The sequence below is a fragment of the Sus scrofa genome, chromosome 4 (assembly GCF_054392235.1).
Source record: "Sus scrofa isolate SSC_HxYL_T2T_F1_AM1 chromosome 4, Sscrofa_HxYL_maternal_Yorkshire_Landrace_v2.0, whole genome shotgun sequence".
Classification (NCBI taxonomy): Eukaryota; Metazoa; Chordata; class Mammalia; order Artiodactyla; family Suidae; genus Sus; species Sus scrofa.
Genome location: NC_139386.1, coordinates 25,168,567 through 25,188,370, shown reverse-complemented (window position 1 = coordinate 25,188,370; position 19,804 = coordinate 25,168,567). Strand labels below are relative to the sequence as shown.

At 32.8% G+C, this 19,804-nt stretch overlaps 1 protein-coding gene across 5 annotated transcripts in view; it reads right to left on the bottom strand.

Moving 5' to 3' along the window:
* Window positions 1-19,804, bottom strand: part of CSMD3 (CUB and Sushi multiple domains 3) — a 1,221,352-nt gene that overhangs the window by 773,177 nt on the left and 428,371 nt on the right. For all 5 annotated transcript variants that reach the window (XM_021090582.2, XM_021090584.2, XM_021090585.2 and 2 more), the window contains exon 6: window positions 11,598-11,710. In XM_021090582.2, the coding sequence (XP_020946241.2) occupies window positions 11,598-11,710 (113 nt within the window). The remainder of the gene's footprint in view (window positions 1-11,597; window positions 11,711-19,804) is intronic.

Here is a 19,804-nt window from a genome sequence, read left to right as displayed (position 1 = left end):
TGGATTACAATATATCCCTCTAATATTCATATGCTGGAGTCTTGAGCCCTAGTGCCTCAAAATGTTATTATATTTAGATACAAGTTCTTTAAAGAGGTTGTTAAGTTAAAATTAGTTATTAGGGTGGTGCCTAATCCAATACAACTGATATTCTTTTAAGAAGAGGAAATTTGGAAACAGACATCAAGCATGGGCACACACAGATGAAAAACCATGTGGGACACAGCAAGAAGGTGACCATTTGCAAGCAAAGGAGAATGGCTTCTGACACCTTGATCTTGGACTTCTAGCTTCCAGAACTGTGGGCAATACATTTCTCTTATTTAAGCTACTCAGTCTATGATATTGTTATAGCAGCCCTAGCAACCTAATTCACCCATTTAATATGACAACAGGACCTAGCTGGGTTTTCATCCTGGAGATGCGTGTTGAGGGAATATTTTAATTATTGATTAGCTTTTGTCTGTATATCTGTGAAACTAGAAAAAAATTGAAATTTTTCTTAAAACTTAACTTACATTTCTGATACTTTGCTTTTTGCACACAGTTACTACAATTTCTAAAACAATGAATGGATATCTTTAAAGGAAAAATGAAATAAAGAGAATATATGAAATCAGGCCCATGGAAGAGAATCAGAACATACTGTAATCAGAAACATTCAACCAATTTTTTTTTTTAATATGAAGTTAACTTTCGTAATATCTTTGTGGTAGGAAAAGACAGATCTGTGCTACAAGTCTGACAGAGTAACCATACCTTTAAAGGCACCGAAAAAAAAAAAAGAAAAAGAAAGAATTTGGTTTTCAAAGAAATTAATGTTTTTAAAAATGTTAAATGGGGAAAGACCATATTTTCTTGAATGCATTAATTATATGTATGATTTTTAATTGCATACGGTAATATTTCATAATTCTTTAAATTATAGATTTTAAAGTTCTGAAATAAGGCAGATTGCACAATAACAACAAAAAGCTGAGGAAAAATGACACTATATCATAGTCTCTCATTGTGTTTATTGTTATTTTTTTTAACAGATTTCCTACTTCTTTATAAGTGTAGAACACTAATTCAACCTGCCACAGAAGAAAGCTGAAGCTGCACAATCCAAAAGGGCAGCCACTTGCCACTTGAAGCTACATTTAAAATGTAGCTAGTGAGACTGAATAACTGAATTTTTAATTATATCTCATTGTAATTAATTTTGATTTACATTTAGAAACAGACAGCACAAAATATTTTTCCATTAAATGCAACTTCAGGGAGTTCCCACTGTGGCTCAGCAGTTTAAGAACCCAACATAGTGTCCATGAGGATGCGGGTTTGATCCCTGGCCTCACTCAGGGCGTTAAGGATCCACCACTGCAATAAGCTGCAGCAGAGGTCACAGATGAGGCATGGATCTAGTGTTGGTGTGGCTGTGGCATAGGCCTGAAGCAGCAGCTTCAATTCGACTCCTAGCCTGGGAACTTCCATTTCCACAAGTGTGATGACGAAAAGAAAAAAAAAAAAGCAACTTTATTGTGTTGGTAGAATACATTTTAACTAATGCATTGTGTAAAATGTAGTATTGGAGGTAAACTATTGAGAGCATATGCTACTATAATATTAAATATTACACAGTGAAGCCTAAGTAAATCATAATATATTGAAATACTTATTAAGTATAAGTAAATCATTCTTCTAGTCTATAAAAAAATCAACTCTTCACAATGAAAGCTTAATGTTCAGTATGAGTTGTGATGTGAGTGTAAAATATGTATTTAGATTCCAGAAAATTAATTAAAAAATAGAATGCAAAAGTATATCATTAACATTTTATACTAAGTGTTGAAATGTTAATATTTTGGACATACTGGTTTAAAATACTTAAAATTAATTTTTCCTGTCTCTTTTTAACATGGCTACAAGAAAAATTTAAATATACATGTGTGTGTATGTGTGTGTAGATAACACTGTGAAACTGATCTATCATCATAGCAACTGGGAACAATAGATTAAGCCAAAAATTGCTAGACCTGGAAAGAAGTTTATTGTTCCATTATCTAATGACCTCAGGGTCCTGAGATGTTAAGGAATCCATTCAAGTTCACAGAGTGGGGTCTATACCCAAATTTACCAACTTCTTGTCTTGCACTCTTTCCAGAACAATACTTTTGAGAAGGAAAATATATCCCTGGGAATTTCTACCTCTCTCTACTTTTCTAATCTTAGTTTTTATTGTCAATTTATATTTGAACATCTGCCTCAAGAAAGAGTTTACTGGCTTTTTGTTACATTGATAAACTAGTAAAATCAGTATTTGCTTGGAAGTTTGATGGAAGTATATGACTGCAAAGTCTGGAGGTTCATGTTAGTTATAGAAATTCTAAACAGTACCTGTTACATATTTTTTTGTGGGAAGGGAAGATATTCCCAATGCAACCAGGTTGTTTCCTTGTTAGATCAATAATATAATGTTTTAATTATATCTCTCCCAACAAAAGTACACTGAGTATTATGAAATCACTGCCACCTTTCCTAATAAGGGTTATTATACTTCTTTCCCCTGTTGTATAGCTACAGATACCTTCTTGGATTTTTCTAATAACAGTAAGTAGTACCTAATCAAATAAAAGGGTAAATTATCCTGTAATAGTAAATTATTTTATTGTTTGTTTCATCCTGTACACATATAGGAGCAAGAAATAAACTTGACTGATGTCTAACCTGGTTAATTTGTAAGACATTTGACTGAAATATTTGATATATATTTTATTATGAATAATTTTCATTATAATATCTACTGTATTAAAACCTGTATTATTGGTTTGTTGTTTTTTAAATCAACAAATAACCGCTTATATTATGTGATGAAATAAATAAGCCTCTAACTAACTACCATAAAGGGCTGGAATATTTTTATTTCAAATAATATTCCTATTACTCATAAGACATTTGAAATTGCCTTCCAAGTCATTTTTAGTCAAACAGTAAGGATGATGATGCCCTTCCTGCTGCTGCTGGAAATAGTAATAATAGCTAACATATAATACTTACTCTCTGTCAGCTACTATTCAAAGTGCTTTACATATATATTAACTAATTTATTAACTGATATCATTGTTTTATGAACATGTCACATATAGTCAAGGACAGTCTATTTCCACAAATTCATTTACTTTATTCACCAAATTTGACTCTCAATGAATTTTAGCCTTTCTAAAAATAAAAAATCCACTCTGTGAATCTGCCAATTTGAGCACAATTAAGGCCAGAGTTCATAGCAGAGTAAGCAGAGGCCTTAGAAACAGAAAGCTCTATGGGTTAACACCTGGTTCTACTATTGCCTAATATGACATTGGATTTAACAATTTTTTGACAGGGCTGAGACTAGCTCAAATAGGACCTTGGAATGATTTAGACAAATAAAGCCCTTTCCCTAGGGCATCAAGCAAAGGGCTCAGCCTGAGGTGCATAGCTCCCACTGCCACCTAGCATGGGTGCCCTTGTGTAAGGCATGTGTGCATAACTTGTCCCAGTATCTTCGTTTCTTGTTTGATAAAACAGAGATAATACAATAGGTAGGATATTGTGAGGATTACATGAAATAATGCATATGTAAATATTTTTGTAAACTGTCACACTGAAATGTATAACATTCAATCATCCTTTCACCATTTACTGGGCACCTATAATTGGTAAAATTTGGGATGCAGAGATAAAAAGAAGTACAAATTATAAAAGTAAGTAATAATAAAACAATTCAGACTCTGTTTTCCAGATTTTATACAGTAGGTAGAATATTTATAGTTCCATATATTTTAAATTGCACAGATATGTGCTAGTCATTTAAGTGAACAATACATTTTTAAAAATCACCCAGTAGAAATAGAGAGTAATGATTTTTGCTTCTTGCTGGTCACTTTAAATCTGTCATAAACCAGAAGGTCTAGGGTGATACTGAGAATACTGAGAAACAGCTGGTAGGAACTAGAAACAAATCTGTAAAGGCTGGACACAGCAGTATCCAGAAAGTATCATGCTGTGCCAGAAATTAGTCATTTGTTATAACAGGACAACCCAGGAGGTCCTTAAAGAGATGGGACAGTTCAGAGGTCAAGAAGGTGCTGAAGGTACTCTGGCCCTAACAGGAGTGGCTATTTACCAATCTATACTATTTCAATATTTTAATTATCTGTAGAGCCACAGTGGACTAACATAGTTTATTATCACGTAGTTATCACATATCCATTCTAATGGAAAACTACTCTGCATCCTTCAGACTCAAATCTGAGAGCTTTTCTGGCATTCTCCTTCACTCCCTATGTGAGCTCATATTTTCTTAACTATAATACTTCACAAATTATTTTTCTCTTAATGGAATATTCACTCATTTTTTTACATATCAGAAAAGAAATTCACTAACTTCAGAAATTGTGTGATATTAGAGCCCAGTATAGTGTCTGGTACAGAGTAAGTGCTCAGTAATATTTTTGTTGAACAAAATTGGATGAGTGGGTAAATAAACAAATAAATGTGCTATAGTACTTCTCAACAGGGAGCTTCAATATAAAAATTGTTTTAGTTTAATTGAACATTAGCAATTTGCTTGTCTCATTTATAATTTAATTACATAACTGAAGAAAATAACAGGCTAAATAATGGTAAATTTATTGACAAATAAAGTCAATCCTTTCTATCATAACTTATAGGATCCTTTCCCAAAATGTATCCTGAGGAATAGCAGTTCCAAAATAAGCTAAAAAGGCCTATCTGTTAAAACAAAATAATTCAGTTTAAGTTTCTTTAACCCAGTGATTCCAAAAAACTTTGGGCCACAAAATTGACTTCTATATAACTGCCTATCGCCATACAACTGTAAACTTAAGGAAAATCCTAAGTTAATAATATATTTGTCATCTAAACAAATTTCTCCTAAATCTGCCTTTAGTTATTTCTGGATATCCTTGAATTTGAATTTAAAAGTCTGGGGATTTTAATTTCATGGAGTCATTTTCAAGTGGCATGGTAAAACTGCTTATAAAATAATGTCATAAGTAAAGTCCACAGGCTTATTGCCTCAGACTCCATTTTTTATACTGATATGGTAGAATCAATCACATACAGTATGCTCGACTGCCTGTACCTGCTGTGCTTGATTGAAGCCCTTTGGAGGTCACTGTGTGCAATTTTTGAATCATTACTAACAACAAAATTACTTGTTCAGCAAATGTCACCTCAACAGAATTATAAAACAGTGAATTTTGTTTATTAAACACCAACTTAATTTTTGTTATGTGCTATTTTTTTAGTTGATGTACAAAATTGCCCTACTAGAGATAGTAAATGTGAGCACTTAAGACACTTCAGTGTGAGTAAAACTCCATCATATATATTCATATACAAATTAATGTTAAATGGAACAATACTGAATCACTATGAGGTGCTACCATAAAACAAAGGTGATTTTTTTGTAATAAAAATTTTGATTTTAGATTTTGGTATACTTGGAAATATAAGAGATTCCTACAATCTAAGACAAAAAAAATGTATTATTCATTAATTCATTACATTATAATAATTTTTTTCTTTTTTTTTTCTTTTTTTCTCTTTTGTCTTTTCAGGGCCACACCCGTGGCATATGGAGATTCCCAGGCCAGTGGTCCCATCGGAGCTACAGCTGCCGGCCTACGCCACAGCCACAGCAACGCTGGATCCTTAACCCACTGAGCAAGTTCAGGGATCGAACCCTCAACCTCATGGTTCCTAGTCGGATTTGTTTCCACTGTGCCATGACGGGAATTCTGTTATAATAATTTAAAGTACTTGATAGAAATCACATTAACTGAAAGAAAGTGGCAGCCCAAAGTTAGAGATAATAATGATAAATAAATATTGTGTATCAAAAAAAACCCTAATGCAGTATATTTTAAACTTACATATGAAAGATAATATGTATATTTCCTTGAGGAGATCAGTTTCTCCCTTAATAAAAGGTAGGCTGTTTTGAAAATCTTAAACTTTGTTATTTCTTGTTGCTATTGATCTTGACTGTGTAGACCTTCCTGATTCTTTTATTACCCTGGAATCCTCTGATCTGGGAGAGTTCTTATACAACCTTGACTGAAAATTACATTTTAAAAAGTCCATATCCAGATATTAGTTTTGAGAGTCATGCTATATTGAAAGAGATTATACATTTCAAACAGTTCCTTTTTCAGATCAATAGGCAAGCCTGGAAGAATCAGTTAGAGCTTTACAAAAAGCCATGATTAGTTGTGCCATGACAAGAGAAAAATTCTCCCATCGTCTGATAGGAATAAGAAATCTACTCTCCTTCATATAAAAACTCTCCATGAGATAGAGGTTAGTGAGGGGTGGTACAAAACTCTATTTAGAATTGTTAATCTCCATTAGCTAAAGGAATTAATTCTTAGGTACTATAGCACTGACTGATGGGAAAATCTAAGTCCAATAAATACATACCCATATTCAGTAGAGTGGCAAGAGTAAGACATAACTAGAAAGTTGGTAGTTTTACATTTTGTTGAAGGAAAGGTTTTGGGTGGCAGACAGGTATAAGCTAACAGAGCTAGGACCTTGCCATAGGAGGTTATATTTTATTTTATTATTTAATTTTGGAAGTGATATTTATTGAGTATTTACTATGAATCAGGCACAACTCTAAGCTCTGGAAATATGGCAGAATAGAGCAGTGTATGAATAAAACAGTTGGAATATAGTGGGGATTTCTGGACCTCTCTTCAGTAGAATTTATAAGACATTAAGCTATAGTCACCTTTCCAAAAGTGAATGTATTGAACTCTGATACTTCTCACAAATGTGACTTTTTAGAATGCCTACACTGAGATTATTTTCAGTCAATGTGGTAGAGAAATAGCATTATCCTTTACACATTCCTTAACCAAATTTGTTACCAGATCATATCTATCCTATCATCTCTGAACTTTTTTTCCTGAAGGAGAAAAACTTTTTATTAGAGAATAGTTGATTTATAGCGTTGTGCCAATTTCTGCTGTACAGCAAAGTAACCCAGTCATACACACACACACACACACACACACACACACACACATTCCCTTTCTTATATTATCTTCCATCATGGTTAATCCTAAGAGACCGGATATAGTTCCCTGTGCTATACAGTAGGACCAGAATTGCTTATCTTTTCTGAATATAATAGTTTATACCTACTAATCCCAAACTCCCAGTCCAACTGAACTTTTTGATTGAACACTACGTTGTGAAAAATCTTTAAGCAGCTTCCATGAGTGTATATTTTAAGCCTACTATATGTTTTAGGAACTTTTACCCACATTAAAACTGGATATTTGATTATCACCTATTTACAGTAGTTTCTGTATTTGAAGATCTAAATCACACTCATTTTACTAAAATATTTCTGGATTCTTACAAATTCCATGTGATTTTAAAATGGGTTAATATAATTTGCCTTTCACTTTTTAAGATATATCAAGCATGGGTTTATACATATAGAGATTAAACACTTGCTTGAGCAAGAACACTTAGCAATGTAAGCATTATAGATCTTTTTTAAAAGTAAATATATGAAATATTTTTCTTTTGATTTTAAGTCAGAGTCCTTCTAGTATCAAAATTATGGAGACTGATTCAATTACTTAGAAAACAAAATCTTAATATAGTATTTAATATGATGACACGTGACTATTTACATATTTCAAATTTCAAGGAAATTTAAAATTAAATAACAATTAACCAGTTTACTGTTAAATACACCCACAATTTATCAACAGAATTTGGGGCTGAGAGATATATAAGAAGATAGGCAACTAAATTTTAAAGATTTAAATAAAACTATAAAGTTAACTATAGAAGAAATTAATTTTAACATCATTACCAACTATTATGGAAAAGAGCCTTGAAATTTATATTGGCACAACTATGAAATATACATTTATATTACAGAAAAAAATGATATCATGGAGTTTTAATGGTTGTTTCAGACAAAAGAATGGTCACTTAGATCATTTTGACTATTAAGCATCTTTTAATTATTTTTGTGGTATGTGTAGACATTATTAAGATGATCAGTATGGTATAACAGATAGATTCATAAAGACAGAACTAAAATAAGTTTTTTTTTTAACCCCACAATAAATTTTTAAAAGTATTTCAAGTAAAATTATTTAGCATTAAAGGATACTTGAAGATAAAAGTTTACATTGTTAACAAAACCAAAAGGAAATTAAACAAAGTACAAGATTAGAAATTCTTTTAAAAACTACATGACAATGAAATCCAAATTTCTATTCTCTTAAAACTGAGTAAATAAAAATCACTAGCTTACTTTATAAGCTTAAAATAATGCAGTTTGTCCATGTATGAAAAAGGGAATATTTCGATATAAGGATTCAAATTCAGCTTATGGATTCCAACTCCCCACCGCACCAGCACATACACATTAAAATTTAAATCATATCTACTATAATATGAAAGATATATATATTCATTGCATATTTCTTTAATTATGCTAACAAAATCATGCCCACTATCTAGTTTACTCTTTACACCTAAACTGCCAGAACCAAAAATTTGATCTTTTTTTATTATGTCACCCTCCCACCTACAACATTGAAATTGTAATCATGGTAGTTATTAAAGGAGTTTCATGATTAGATTGTGAAATTTGATCGATCCCATACCTTTTTTCAAACAATGGGTATATGAAGGTACAATAAAAAAATGGTTATCTAAACAAAATTAGAAAAAATGTAATTAAATAGATCACTTTGATAATTGTGCTCTAGTTTTAAACTTGAATAATATTTACAATTTTAAAAATTCAGTTATACAGGGGAAACTTTCTCAATTATAGTTTTATAAAAATCCCTATTTAAATTTGAGTTCTAAGGAAAAGTTCTTTTTTTTTTTTTTCCTGGAGAAATACAGGCATCCTCATTTGTGATATTAAGAAATATAATACTTAACATTTTTCCTTTTAATTGTGATTTCTGGATTTAAATTTTATGTTTGATCACACCTAGGGGTTGAATCGGAGCTGTAGCCGTGGGCCTACACCAGAGCCACAGCAACGCGGGATCTGAGCCGCGTCTGTGACCTACACCACAGCTCACCGCAATGCCGGATCCTTAACCCACTGAGCAAGGCTAGGAATCAAACCCACAACCTCATGGTTCCTAGTCGGATTCGTTAACCACTGCGCCACAACAGGAACTCCGAAAAGTTTATTTTTATATACTAAAACTTTTCTTTGATTTTATTACAAAATCACAGCTTAAATTTTCTCAGGTCACTTTATTTCCTCTATATTGTAAAGATATAGATTTCACCAAAAACTGACTTCTTTTGAGCCCCTTTTCCTGTTGAAAACAGAAATAATTCATACCCCCATAAAACACTTCCTTTCTATTTTACTACAGCAAATTCATTGATACGCTATTTTTCAGCCTGAAACCAGAGAGGCTATGCTAGAAATTCAAATTGAATCTTGAAAATACTACAAAAGTCAATTTAAAATAGGTGAGTAGAATACTGAAAATGATAATTACACGATTCTACTAGCAGCTTTGTACTATTGTCTTATAATGCAAAACAACCCTATCTAAGAATACCAGTTTTATGAAACCATACTGCATAAAGCAATGAAATATTTTAATGATAGGACATCTATGTTTGCTCTTTTTTTTCCTCTCCAGTTTGTACATTTCAATGTAAAATAAGTGCTACTTTTTTCTATTCAGATAAAGAGTAGAAGCTCTCTGACTGAAAGATTTCATGAATCTAGTAGAAAAGATGACTCCATGAGTCAAAGACGAGTCTTAAATTTCCACCATGCCATCTGCCTTAACTCATTACCAAGAGGAGTCAGAGCGACAAAATCCTATGAGTGGAAAACTCCACAAGGAAAGGGATGAACCCAGAGATAAAGAGACTCTACAACAACTATTTATTTTTCAATAAAAAGTCATCTTATTTCTGAAGCACAAAAAATATTTTAGAAATTGAAATGGAAATTCAGAAATATGATTGCAAATGTAAAAGCGTCACTGGCTGAAATTGATGAGATTCAAGTTACTATGCCCAAAGTTATTTTTAATAAAATAAAGGCAATTTATCTATAATTATATATCTTTTATGTATTTATGCATTTATGTATGTATGTATGTATGAATATATTTATTTATTTATTTATTTTGCTTTTTACGGCCATAGGTGCAGTATATGGAAGTTCCCATGCTAGGGATCGAATCAGAGCTACAGCTGCCAGCCCATGCCACAGCCAGAGCAATACAGGATCCTAGCCACATCTGTGACTTACAAACAGCTCATGGAAACACCAGATCCTTAACCCACTGAGTGAGGCCAGGGATGGAATGAACCCCCATCCTCTTGGATACTAGTCGAGTTCATTTCTGCTGAGCCACAATGGGAACTCCTTAATTTTTATTTTTAAAATATAGTGTTTTATGATGGGTAATATATTCTGAGAAATGTTAATTTAAAAAAATGCATAGCTTTTTAAGAGCAAATTTGCATTCATGTTTCCATTCAAATTAACTACCTTAGAAATAGAGATAGATTTTTCTTCAGTTGATTTTGTTTAAAATAAAGCTTTAAGTTATAGTCTTAGGAATTTTTATTACAGTGATACCCAACACACTATTATAAATATGAACATTAATCTGTTGCTATTATTGTGAGAAACTTATTAACAGGACAGCTGTAGAAAAGTTACTGATCTCCAGTATAAATTATTGAAATTCATATTCCAGAAAACAATATGTAGTCTGATACTACTTAAGGTATTAATAATAAGCTGCCTAAAGTCATCATATTAAATCTGCAAAGTGCTTAAGACTGAAGACTACTTAAAAAAAAAAAGCATTAAAAAAAGATAAATGGAAAAAAATAACTGTAGCAATGCTCACTATCCTCCGAACAGTAGCTGATACACTGCTGAGAATGAAATGAATTATTTACATAAGCAGTCTGAGGATAAAGTACACTAAACCCACATAATACTACCAAACATTGTAGAATCTACATTTTTATTAATACTCCATCTTCATAATAATCATGTTCAAAACAAAAAGTTATTTCAAGTTAATATATCAAGTATCATATCTCACTTATTCAAAATTATGCCTGCTTAATAAAATGGCAGATAATATTCCTATAACAAGGTTAATTAAAGTAGTTATTCGCAAAAACACTGTATATGGAAATGGATTTCAATTGATGAAATCCTATTTGCAACTGCAGTTTTCTACAGTGTTTTATGATACAGGTTTAGGTACCAGGTCCAATTGCTGAAATACATTGTTAAAGTAAAATATTACCTACGTTATGCATTACCTTTTAGAGGTCACAATATTATTGATTCTTGATGGTATACTATAAAACTCAAATAACTTTTATACTATAATTTAGTTATGATCACAATATTGCCTCAGGAAGAGAATGGCAATTTTTGCTTATTCAATTTACTGTTTCTTAATGCTAAAGATATTTTGCTTCTATCACAAAATTCAATTGTGTATACCGAAATCACCTTACACATCAAAAGAGGTAGAGATATTCATTAAATATACCTTGATAAGGAGCACTAAATCCACGATATCGGTGATTGCTGTCTGTAACAAAATGCAGTCTGAGCCAGTTTTTGTTGCTGATAATTGGTGGTGGTATATTCATTCCAGATAACCTGAATTATGGAAGACAACAACAAAAAATTTAAAAAGCTTTTCAGTAGTAAACATCTTCACTGATTTGGAACCTCATACATGTCTACCTATATAATATTCATAACTTATCACTGCTAACTTTTTAGGCACACAAAAAAGTTATTTTATGCAACAAAAGTCAATCATAGAACAGTGTAATTCCAAACATAAGTTGTACCAATTCAGTTGCATACATTAGTAAAATCAAGCGTAATCCACATATAATTTTGATTCTCACAAATTTATTGAATAGATAATAATAATCTTAAGGGATGCTGAGCTAATGGTGCTGATCATTGCATAGCCCATGTATGTATTCATAAAATAAAGTTACAGAACAGATTTTAAAGCAATTAAAACACTTTTTCCATTTAATATATTTTCAACATTTCACTTTCACTGGCAAATTTCACAACTGCATTTCATAGAACAAGCAGTATTTAATGCAATCTCACAATATTATACATTTTCATGATTAGTTTATGATATAAACTATATGATATTTTAGTTATATCATAAAATATACACATACTTGTGTAAGGCACTGGAGATCTGTTCCAATTGATAGAAAACATTGTATTTTGAAAAATGTTTAATAGCCATGATCTAGTCATATGAATAGTATTTCATTATCCCCTTAAAGTATGCCACTTAAGGCAAAAATTTAAAACTATGCCCCAGATATTGGTCATGAGTAACATATGTAATAACTCTCTTGCTCTATAATTTCCTGAAGATTTCCGGCAAAGCAGTTTTTCTGATTTAATTCAACAAAATATATCACCCCTAAATACCTTACCATTTTTTTTTCTATTTTTTAGGGCCACACCTGAGACATATGGAAGTTCCCAGGCTAGGGGTAGAATTGGAGCTGCACCTGCAGGTCTACACCACAGACACAGCAACCAGGGATCCGAGATACATCTGCAACCTATACCACAGCTCACAGCAATGCAAGATCCTTAACCCACGGAGTGAGGCCAGGGATTGAACCTTCATCCTCATAAATACTAGTTGGGTTCATAACCCGCTGAGCCACAACAGGAACTCCTAAATATCTAACCATTTAAATACTAGATGTGTGTTATAAAGCCTAGGTAAAATACTCTCGAAAGCAAAACTATTACATAGTAGAAGAGAATTTTAGGGTGAGGTTTCCTATTACCTATTATATGACATATCGTTCCCATTCTTCAACAGAGGAAAACAAACTAGACAGCTGATATTTATGTGTGGGGCGAAGGGAATGTGATTACAACTCTTCTCTCAGTTCTTAGCAGTCATTCATTCTAGGGGACAGGTAGGGGGAAACTGAAATATTCAACCTTTCACATATAATCAGTGGTCAAGCGTAGGCACAATGATGCAAGAACACTTTATCCCATATCCTTCTCCTTTATCACCCAAATCTCACCTTTCCTAGGATGTTTGGGAGTTAGCCATCACTTAAGTGGATGACCACCTCCCATAGCATAAAAATATAAATTCACATTTATTTTATTATTGTGCCCATGAATGTATAGAATGGACTGGCAGCATTACTATGTAATCCAATTCTCTTGGATTCTTACATATGTAATTTGAGTTTCATTCCACACATTTCTCATTTCTCCAGCTTTGTAGTGGATTTTTTTTTAGCTTTTCCCTATTAATGGGTCAGTTCCTCTTTTCATAAGGGTGTCTCTGTTTAGTCAACAGTGTAGCTGGCTATTTTTTTTTTTTATATATCTGAATTGAGTAAATAAAGACACATAATAACCCTGTATAATTTTAAACTCAGGTTTTAAAAATTTACTTCATTACTTTTAGAAATACAGTATCCAGGTTTTGTTTACTTTGGTTTGCTTGTTGGTTGTTTTGGTTTAAATAGCAATTCAACAACAACAAAAATTTGGATTGGGTACAAATACATTTTCGGTACAGTAGCATGTTTCACACCAGATTTTGATTTTCAATTTGGTACTCTTTACTTCCCTTATTCAATGAATATAAACATCCATGAGGGGAAGTTTAAATGATTTTTGACAAGCTGTACACATTTCTAAACGTAATGAGAGTATAATACACAGATGGTTGTGAAAGACTAAAGTACAGAGTTTGGAGAACAGGCCTTAGAATATCCAACAGATAAGAAATTCAACAAGGACATCAAGAAAAGTGTGAGAAGAAAGAAGATCAAACAGATAAAAAAAAGGATTTTTTTTTTGCCATCTTTCTCAGAAGTATCAAAGATAATTTCATAAACAGAATATAGTAAAGGCAAGTAATAGCTACTAGGAACAAAATTTTTTAACTTGAATTCACCTTCAGGAATTGAGAAAGACAGAATTGAAGATGTTAGAGCAGCAGTAGCAGAAAGCACAGTGTGCATTAGGTGGAGCAAATAATGGCATTTTAACAGACGTGGAACTAAGAGGATATTCCTGAAGCCTCAATGCTTACTCTCATGAAGCATAACCGCAGATAAAGCCAAGACGCTGAACTAGAAAGAAAGTTCACCAAAGATCCATTTGCCACCAGAGAAGAAAAACACCTTTATTGGTTATAAGGGAGTTGCACAGATTTTCCAGATTGTGGTCCCCTGGTATTGCTCATTATTTAAACATAATTTGCACAAAATTACTTTATGGCTTATGGAGAAACCTAATAAATGAATTTATATATATATATATATATATATATGCAACATATTTCACATGTTATCAGGTAGTCTGTGAAATGAAGAACCGAGAATATGTGCCACCTAGAAAGAGTCCATTGAACTAGTTAATTGAGAGAAATAATTAAATATTAAAGGAGATATTTCTTAAATACAACTCATCATTATTCTTATATGAAATAACTGTGGTCACTTGAAGGGAGGTACATACAGATGCATTCTAGTACAAAATTCTAGAATTACCTCACAATAATGAAGAGATTAGTGTACTCAACAATTACTTACTAAGCACTTACTATAGGACAAACACTGATGCCAAGCATTGGAAATATAATTGTTAACAAACCAGACAAGATCTGTGGTCTTGTCTGTGGTCTTACAAATAAGGAAGATAACATAAACAAATGAGTAAGATAATTTCAGAATGTGGTGAAAGATGTACAAAAAAGGAACATGATAAAGAATATCTGTCTAGAAATGAGTTTTCAATAGGCCTAATATAGTCTCCATTTTTCATTGAAAACAGCCATACTCATAATTATATGTCACAAATTTCTAAACTGGATTTTAGGAGAATTAAAACAATGATAGTGATAAATGTCATATATTTGTAACCTAATATAGTTTCATGTATTCAAGGAGAATTCAAGATATGTCTTTTGAGTAATTAATAAACTTGATGGAACATAATTAATAATGACATCACATTTCATTATATATTCAGTATAGAATACTGACAATACAATTCAACTTGACATAATTTATCTTTGCTAAAATTGTTGCTTATATAATTTTCCACAGAAATAAGTAAAATCATAAATTGATATTTAAAATTAGATGCACCATTTTCTTTTTAGATAGTCCCTTAGAGAACATGATTATGAGCTGTACAAGATTTTTGTTTGTTTGTTTTTAATTAAATGTAAGAAATCTAAAAGAATTAGAGTTCTTTACCACTTTTTTAAAAAGTCCCTAAAACTAACCTGAGTTTATGCCTTTGGTTTATATTTCTCTTGTCAGGAGTTCCTGTCATGGCTCAGTGGTAATAAAACTAACTAGTATCCATGATGACATGGGTTTGATCTCTGGCCTTGCTCATTGGATTAAGGATACAGCACTACCATGAGCTATAGTGTAGGTTGCAGACATGGCTTTGAACCCACGTTGCTATGGCTGTGGCATAGGCTGGCAGCTCCAGCTCCAATTTGACCCCTAGCCTGGGAACTTCTTTATGCCACAAGTGTGGCCCTAAAAAGATGAAAGAAGAAAGAAGGAAGGAAGGAAGGAAGGAAGGAAGGAAGGAAGGAAGGAAGGAAGGAAGGAAGGAAGAAAGAAAGAAAGAAAGAAAGAAAGAAAGAAAGAAAGAAAGAAAGAAAGAAAGAAAGAAAGAAAGAAAGAAAGAAAAAAAAAGAAAGGAAAGAAATTATCCTGTCAGATCGTTATTGCTGTCAGCTGTTGATTTCTGGTTCTCAATGTTCTCAAAATTAGCACTTGCAGCAAGAGGTATCATCATTGGTGTCTCTAACATCTATTTTCTTTTTTAATCTTTCCAATTCCTTAAAATCATTCAAACCTAATTATCTGTTCTCCCTCACCTTTAGCACCCACAGACACAGTCAAATCTAAGCCAATGATTATTAAAATCACCACCTTTATGACTCCAACTCCCACCCTCCCATACTTCTCCCACTCTCTCTTCATCTTATTTCTCTTACTCTCTCACTCTCTCACTCACTCTCCTCTCTTCTTCTTTTACATCTTTTGAACTTCCTTCTCTGGCACTGAAATAAGATTCATTATTCATGCTTTCTCTTCTCTCCAAGATTTTTTTAGATTAATTGTCTTATATTAAGCTGTAACTAGTTTCTAAAATTCATTCCTTCATCTTAACTCAGGATCTTTCACATACTGCCCCTTAAGGCCTATATAAATACCAGGTTTTTAACTTTTTCATAGTCTGTAAAGCCAGCCTTTAAGTTTCAAGGTTAAAATAAATGCTATTCTCCTTCTGTGCCCTAATAGAGCAGCACTGCATAGCTTATCACCCCATTTATTATTTTGTATAAGTTTTTTTCATTTTTAAAGTTTTATTGAAGTATAGTTGATTTACAAAGTTGTAATAATTTCTGGTATACAGCAAAGTGATTCAGTTATACACATAACATACCTATTCTTTTTCAGATTCTTTCCCAATATAGATTATTACAGAATATGGGGTAGAGTTCCATAAGTTTTCCATCTTCACTATTATTTTACATTTTCATTGAAAGTCAGTCATTAAATTCCTGATGCTGAGCACAATAATTAGTGAACGGTAGGTATACACTGAGATTATTTATCAAAAAAAAATGTATTTAAATAAATCCCCTAATTTTTAGTACCTAAGAATTTATTAATATTTTTATATAAATTGTCAATAATTCTATCTCATACAATTATCAAATGCTTTAGTTATTTTTGTATTCAAGGTCCATCTAAAATTCTATTTCCTTCATTTTCTTCTTCAGTCCCCTCAGTTGAAGGTCACCACTCTGTTCCATAAACATCAAAGTCACTTGTTAAAACTCTTCCTATGGCACTTATCATTGTTTTCATTTATACATTATATATTCTAAAATTATAAGACATTAGAAGAAGGAATCACATTGGATTTATCCCTTAATTCACAAGCACATTTCAAACTATAGATAATAAATAATTCTAATTATATGAATTAATATCCTATAAGAAAATTCCTGAAAGTATGTTCTACAGAAATTTGCTATCAAGAATATCTCTGGGGGGAGTTCCCGTCGTGGCGCAGTGGTTAACGAATCCGACTAGGAACCATGAGGTTGCGAGTTCGATCCCTGCCCTTGCTCAATGGGTTAACGATCCGGCGTTGCCCTGAGCTGTGGTGTAGGTTGCAGACGCAGCTCAGATCCCGCGTTGCTGCGGCTCTGGCCTAGGCCAGTGGCGACAGCTCCGATTGGACCCCTAGCCTGGGAACCTCCATATGCCGCGGGAGCGGCCCAAAAAATACCAAACACACACACACACACACAAAGAATATCTCTGGGGATGGGGGAAGATACACCAGTCAAAATTTTGGGGTTGTTCTTTGCAATTGTATCCTCTTATTGTAGTTTTTTAAAATATATTTTAACACAGAATTTCTTAAATTTATTCCAACAAGTGTTCTCCCATTTCCATGTTTTGCCATAAGATCAAATAACATGCGGTGTAATTATTTTATTGAACCTTTTAAGAAAACACTTGTTTTATTTATTTCTTCATGTCTGGATACAAATTCATTACACAGTGACCGCCTCAAAAAAAACAAAAACAAAAAACAGCATCTTCAAAAAAGTCAAAAGGAAAAACTAATAAGCTTTCTATTATGTTCTGTAGTATAAATTAGAAAAAAAAATCAATTTATGAGATAGCATTAAAAGCACTATTCTTCCACTCTATGCAAGTCATGAATACTCTGTGTACGGATATACACACTGACCAGACAGTTCCTTTTTTGTCACAGATTTCTGACTGTGTTCTTGGTTAGATATTCAAGAGTCACTGAACTGCAGAACACAAATCCTGTGTGGTTTTAACAAGAGCATTAAGAAATTAAGCATTGTGTTACATAGTCCAATTATTCAGAAGCCAGATGTTATAAGGTATTTGCAAAGCAAATAAGAGAAGCAGCTACACTAAATTTTGTTCTTTTTCCTTCTGCGACCCACACCACAGCTCACAGCAATGATAGATCCTTAACCCACTGAGCGAGGCCACGGATTGAACCAGCAACCTCATGGTTCCCAGTTGGATTCATTTCTGTTGCGCCAGGATGGGAAATCCCCCACAACTACCAACATTTAATTAAAATGAAATAGAGAAGTTAGATGGTACTAGCACCATTTTAAAACTGAATGTATAATTTTAAAGCTGGTAAAAACCCCTCCAGATCCAGATTATTTTAATACAGAATTTTACTAAACATATAAAGAATTAGCAGCAATTTCACTCATTCTTCTCCAGAAAATAGAAGAGGATGGAATACTTCTCTACTCATTTTACAAGATTAGTATTGCCCTGATAATAAAAACAAAATTCTCTGACATCAACCTTACAAATGTTTTCTCAGGTCAGTCTCCCAAAGCAACAGAAATAAAAGCAAAAATAAACCAATGGGACCTGATCAAACCAACAAGCTTTTGCACAGCAAAGGAAACCATAAAATAAAAAAAATAAAAAAAAAAAAGAAAAGACAACTTACAGAATGGGAGAAGGTAATTTCAAATGATGCAACTGACGAGGGCTTAATCTCTAGAATATACAAATAACTTGTACAACTCAACAGCAAAAAAGCCAACAACCCATGGAAAAATGGGCAAAAGACCTGAACAGACATTTCTCCAAGGAAGATATACAGATGGCCAGAAAGCACATCAAAAAATGCACAACATCCCTGATTATTAGAGAAATGCAAATCAAAACTATCATGAGATACCACCTCACACCAGTCAGAATGGCCATCGTTAATAAGTCCACAAAGAACAAGTGCTGGAGGGGGTGCAGAGAAAAGGGAACCCTCCTGCACTGTTGGTTGGAATGTAAGTTGGTACATACCATTAACATTATACTTAATGTTGAATTACTGAATGCTTTCATTAAGATCAGGAACATGGCTTATCATTCTTACTCAACATATGTTGGAGGTTCTAGGAAGTACAATAAGGCTTAGAAAAGAAATAAAAGCAATATATATTGTAAAGAAAGAAACTATTCTAGTTGAAAATGACATGATTATGTAGAAAATCTCAAACTATGTACAAAATATGTCTCCACTATGGAGAACAGTATGGAGATATCTTAGAAATCTATACAAAGAACTACCATATGACCCAGCAATGGGCATATATCCAGACAAAACTTTCCTTGAAAAAGACACACACACCCTCATGTTCACTGCTGCACTATTCACAATAGCCAAGACATGGGAACAACCTAAATGTCCATCGACAAATGACTGGATTAAGATGTGGTACACACACACACACACACACACACACACACACACAAAATGGAATACTATTTAACCATAAAAAGAATAAAATAATGCCATTTTCAGCAACATGGATGGAACTAGACACTCTCATCCTGAGTGAAGTAAGAGAAAGAGAAAGACAAATACCATATGACATCACTTATATCTGGAATCTAATACAGGGCACAAATGAACCTTTCCACAGAAAAGAAAGTTATGGACTTGCAGAATAGACTTGTGGTTGCCAAGGTAGAGGGGGAGTGAGTGGGATGTATTGGGAGCTTGGGGTTAATAGATGCAGACTATTGCCTGGGAATGGATCAGCAATGAGATCCTGCTGTGTAGCACTGGGATCTACGTCTAGGCACTTATGATGGAGCCTGATAATGT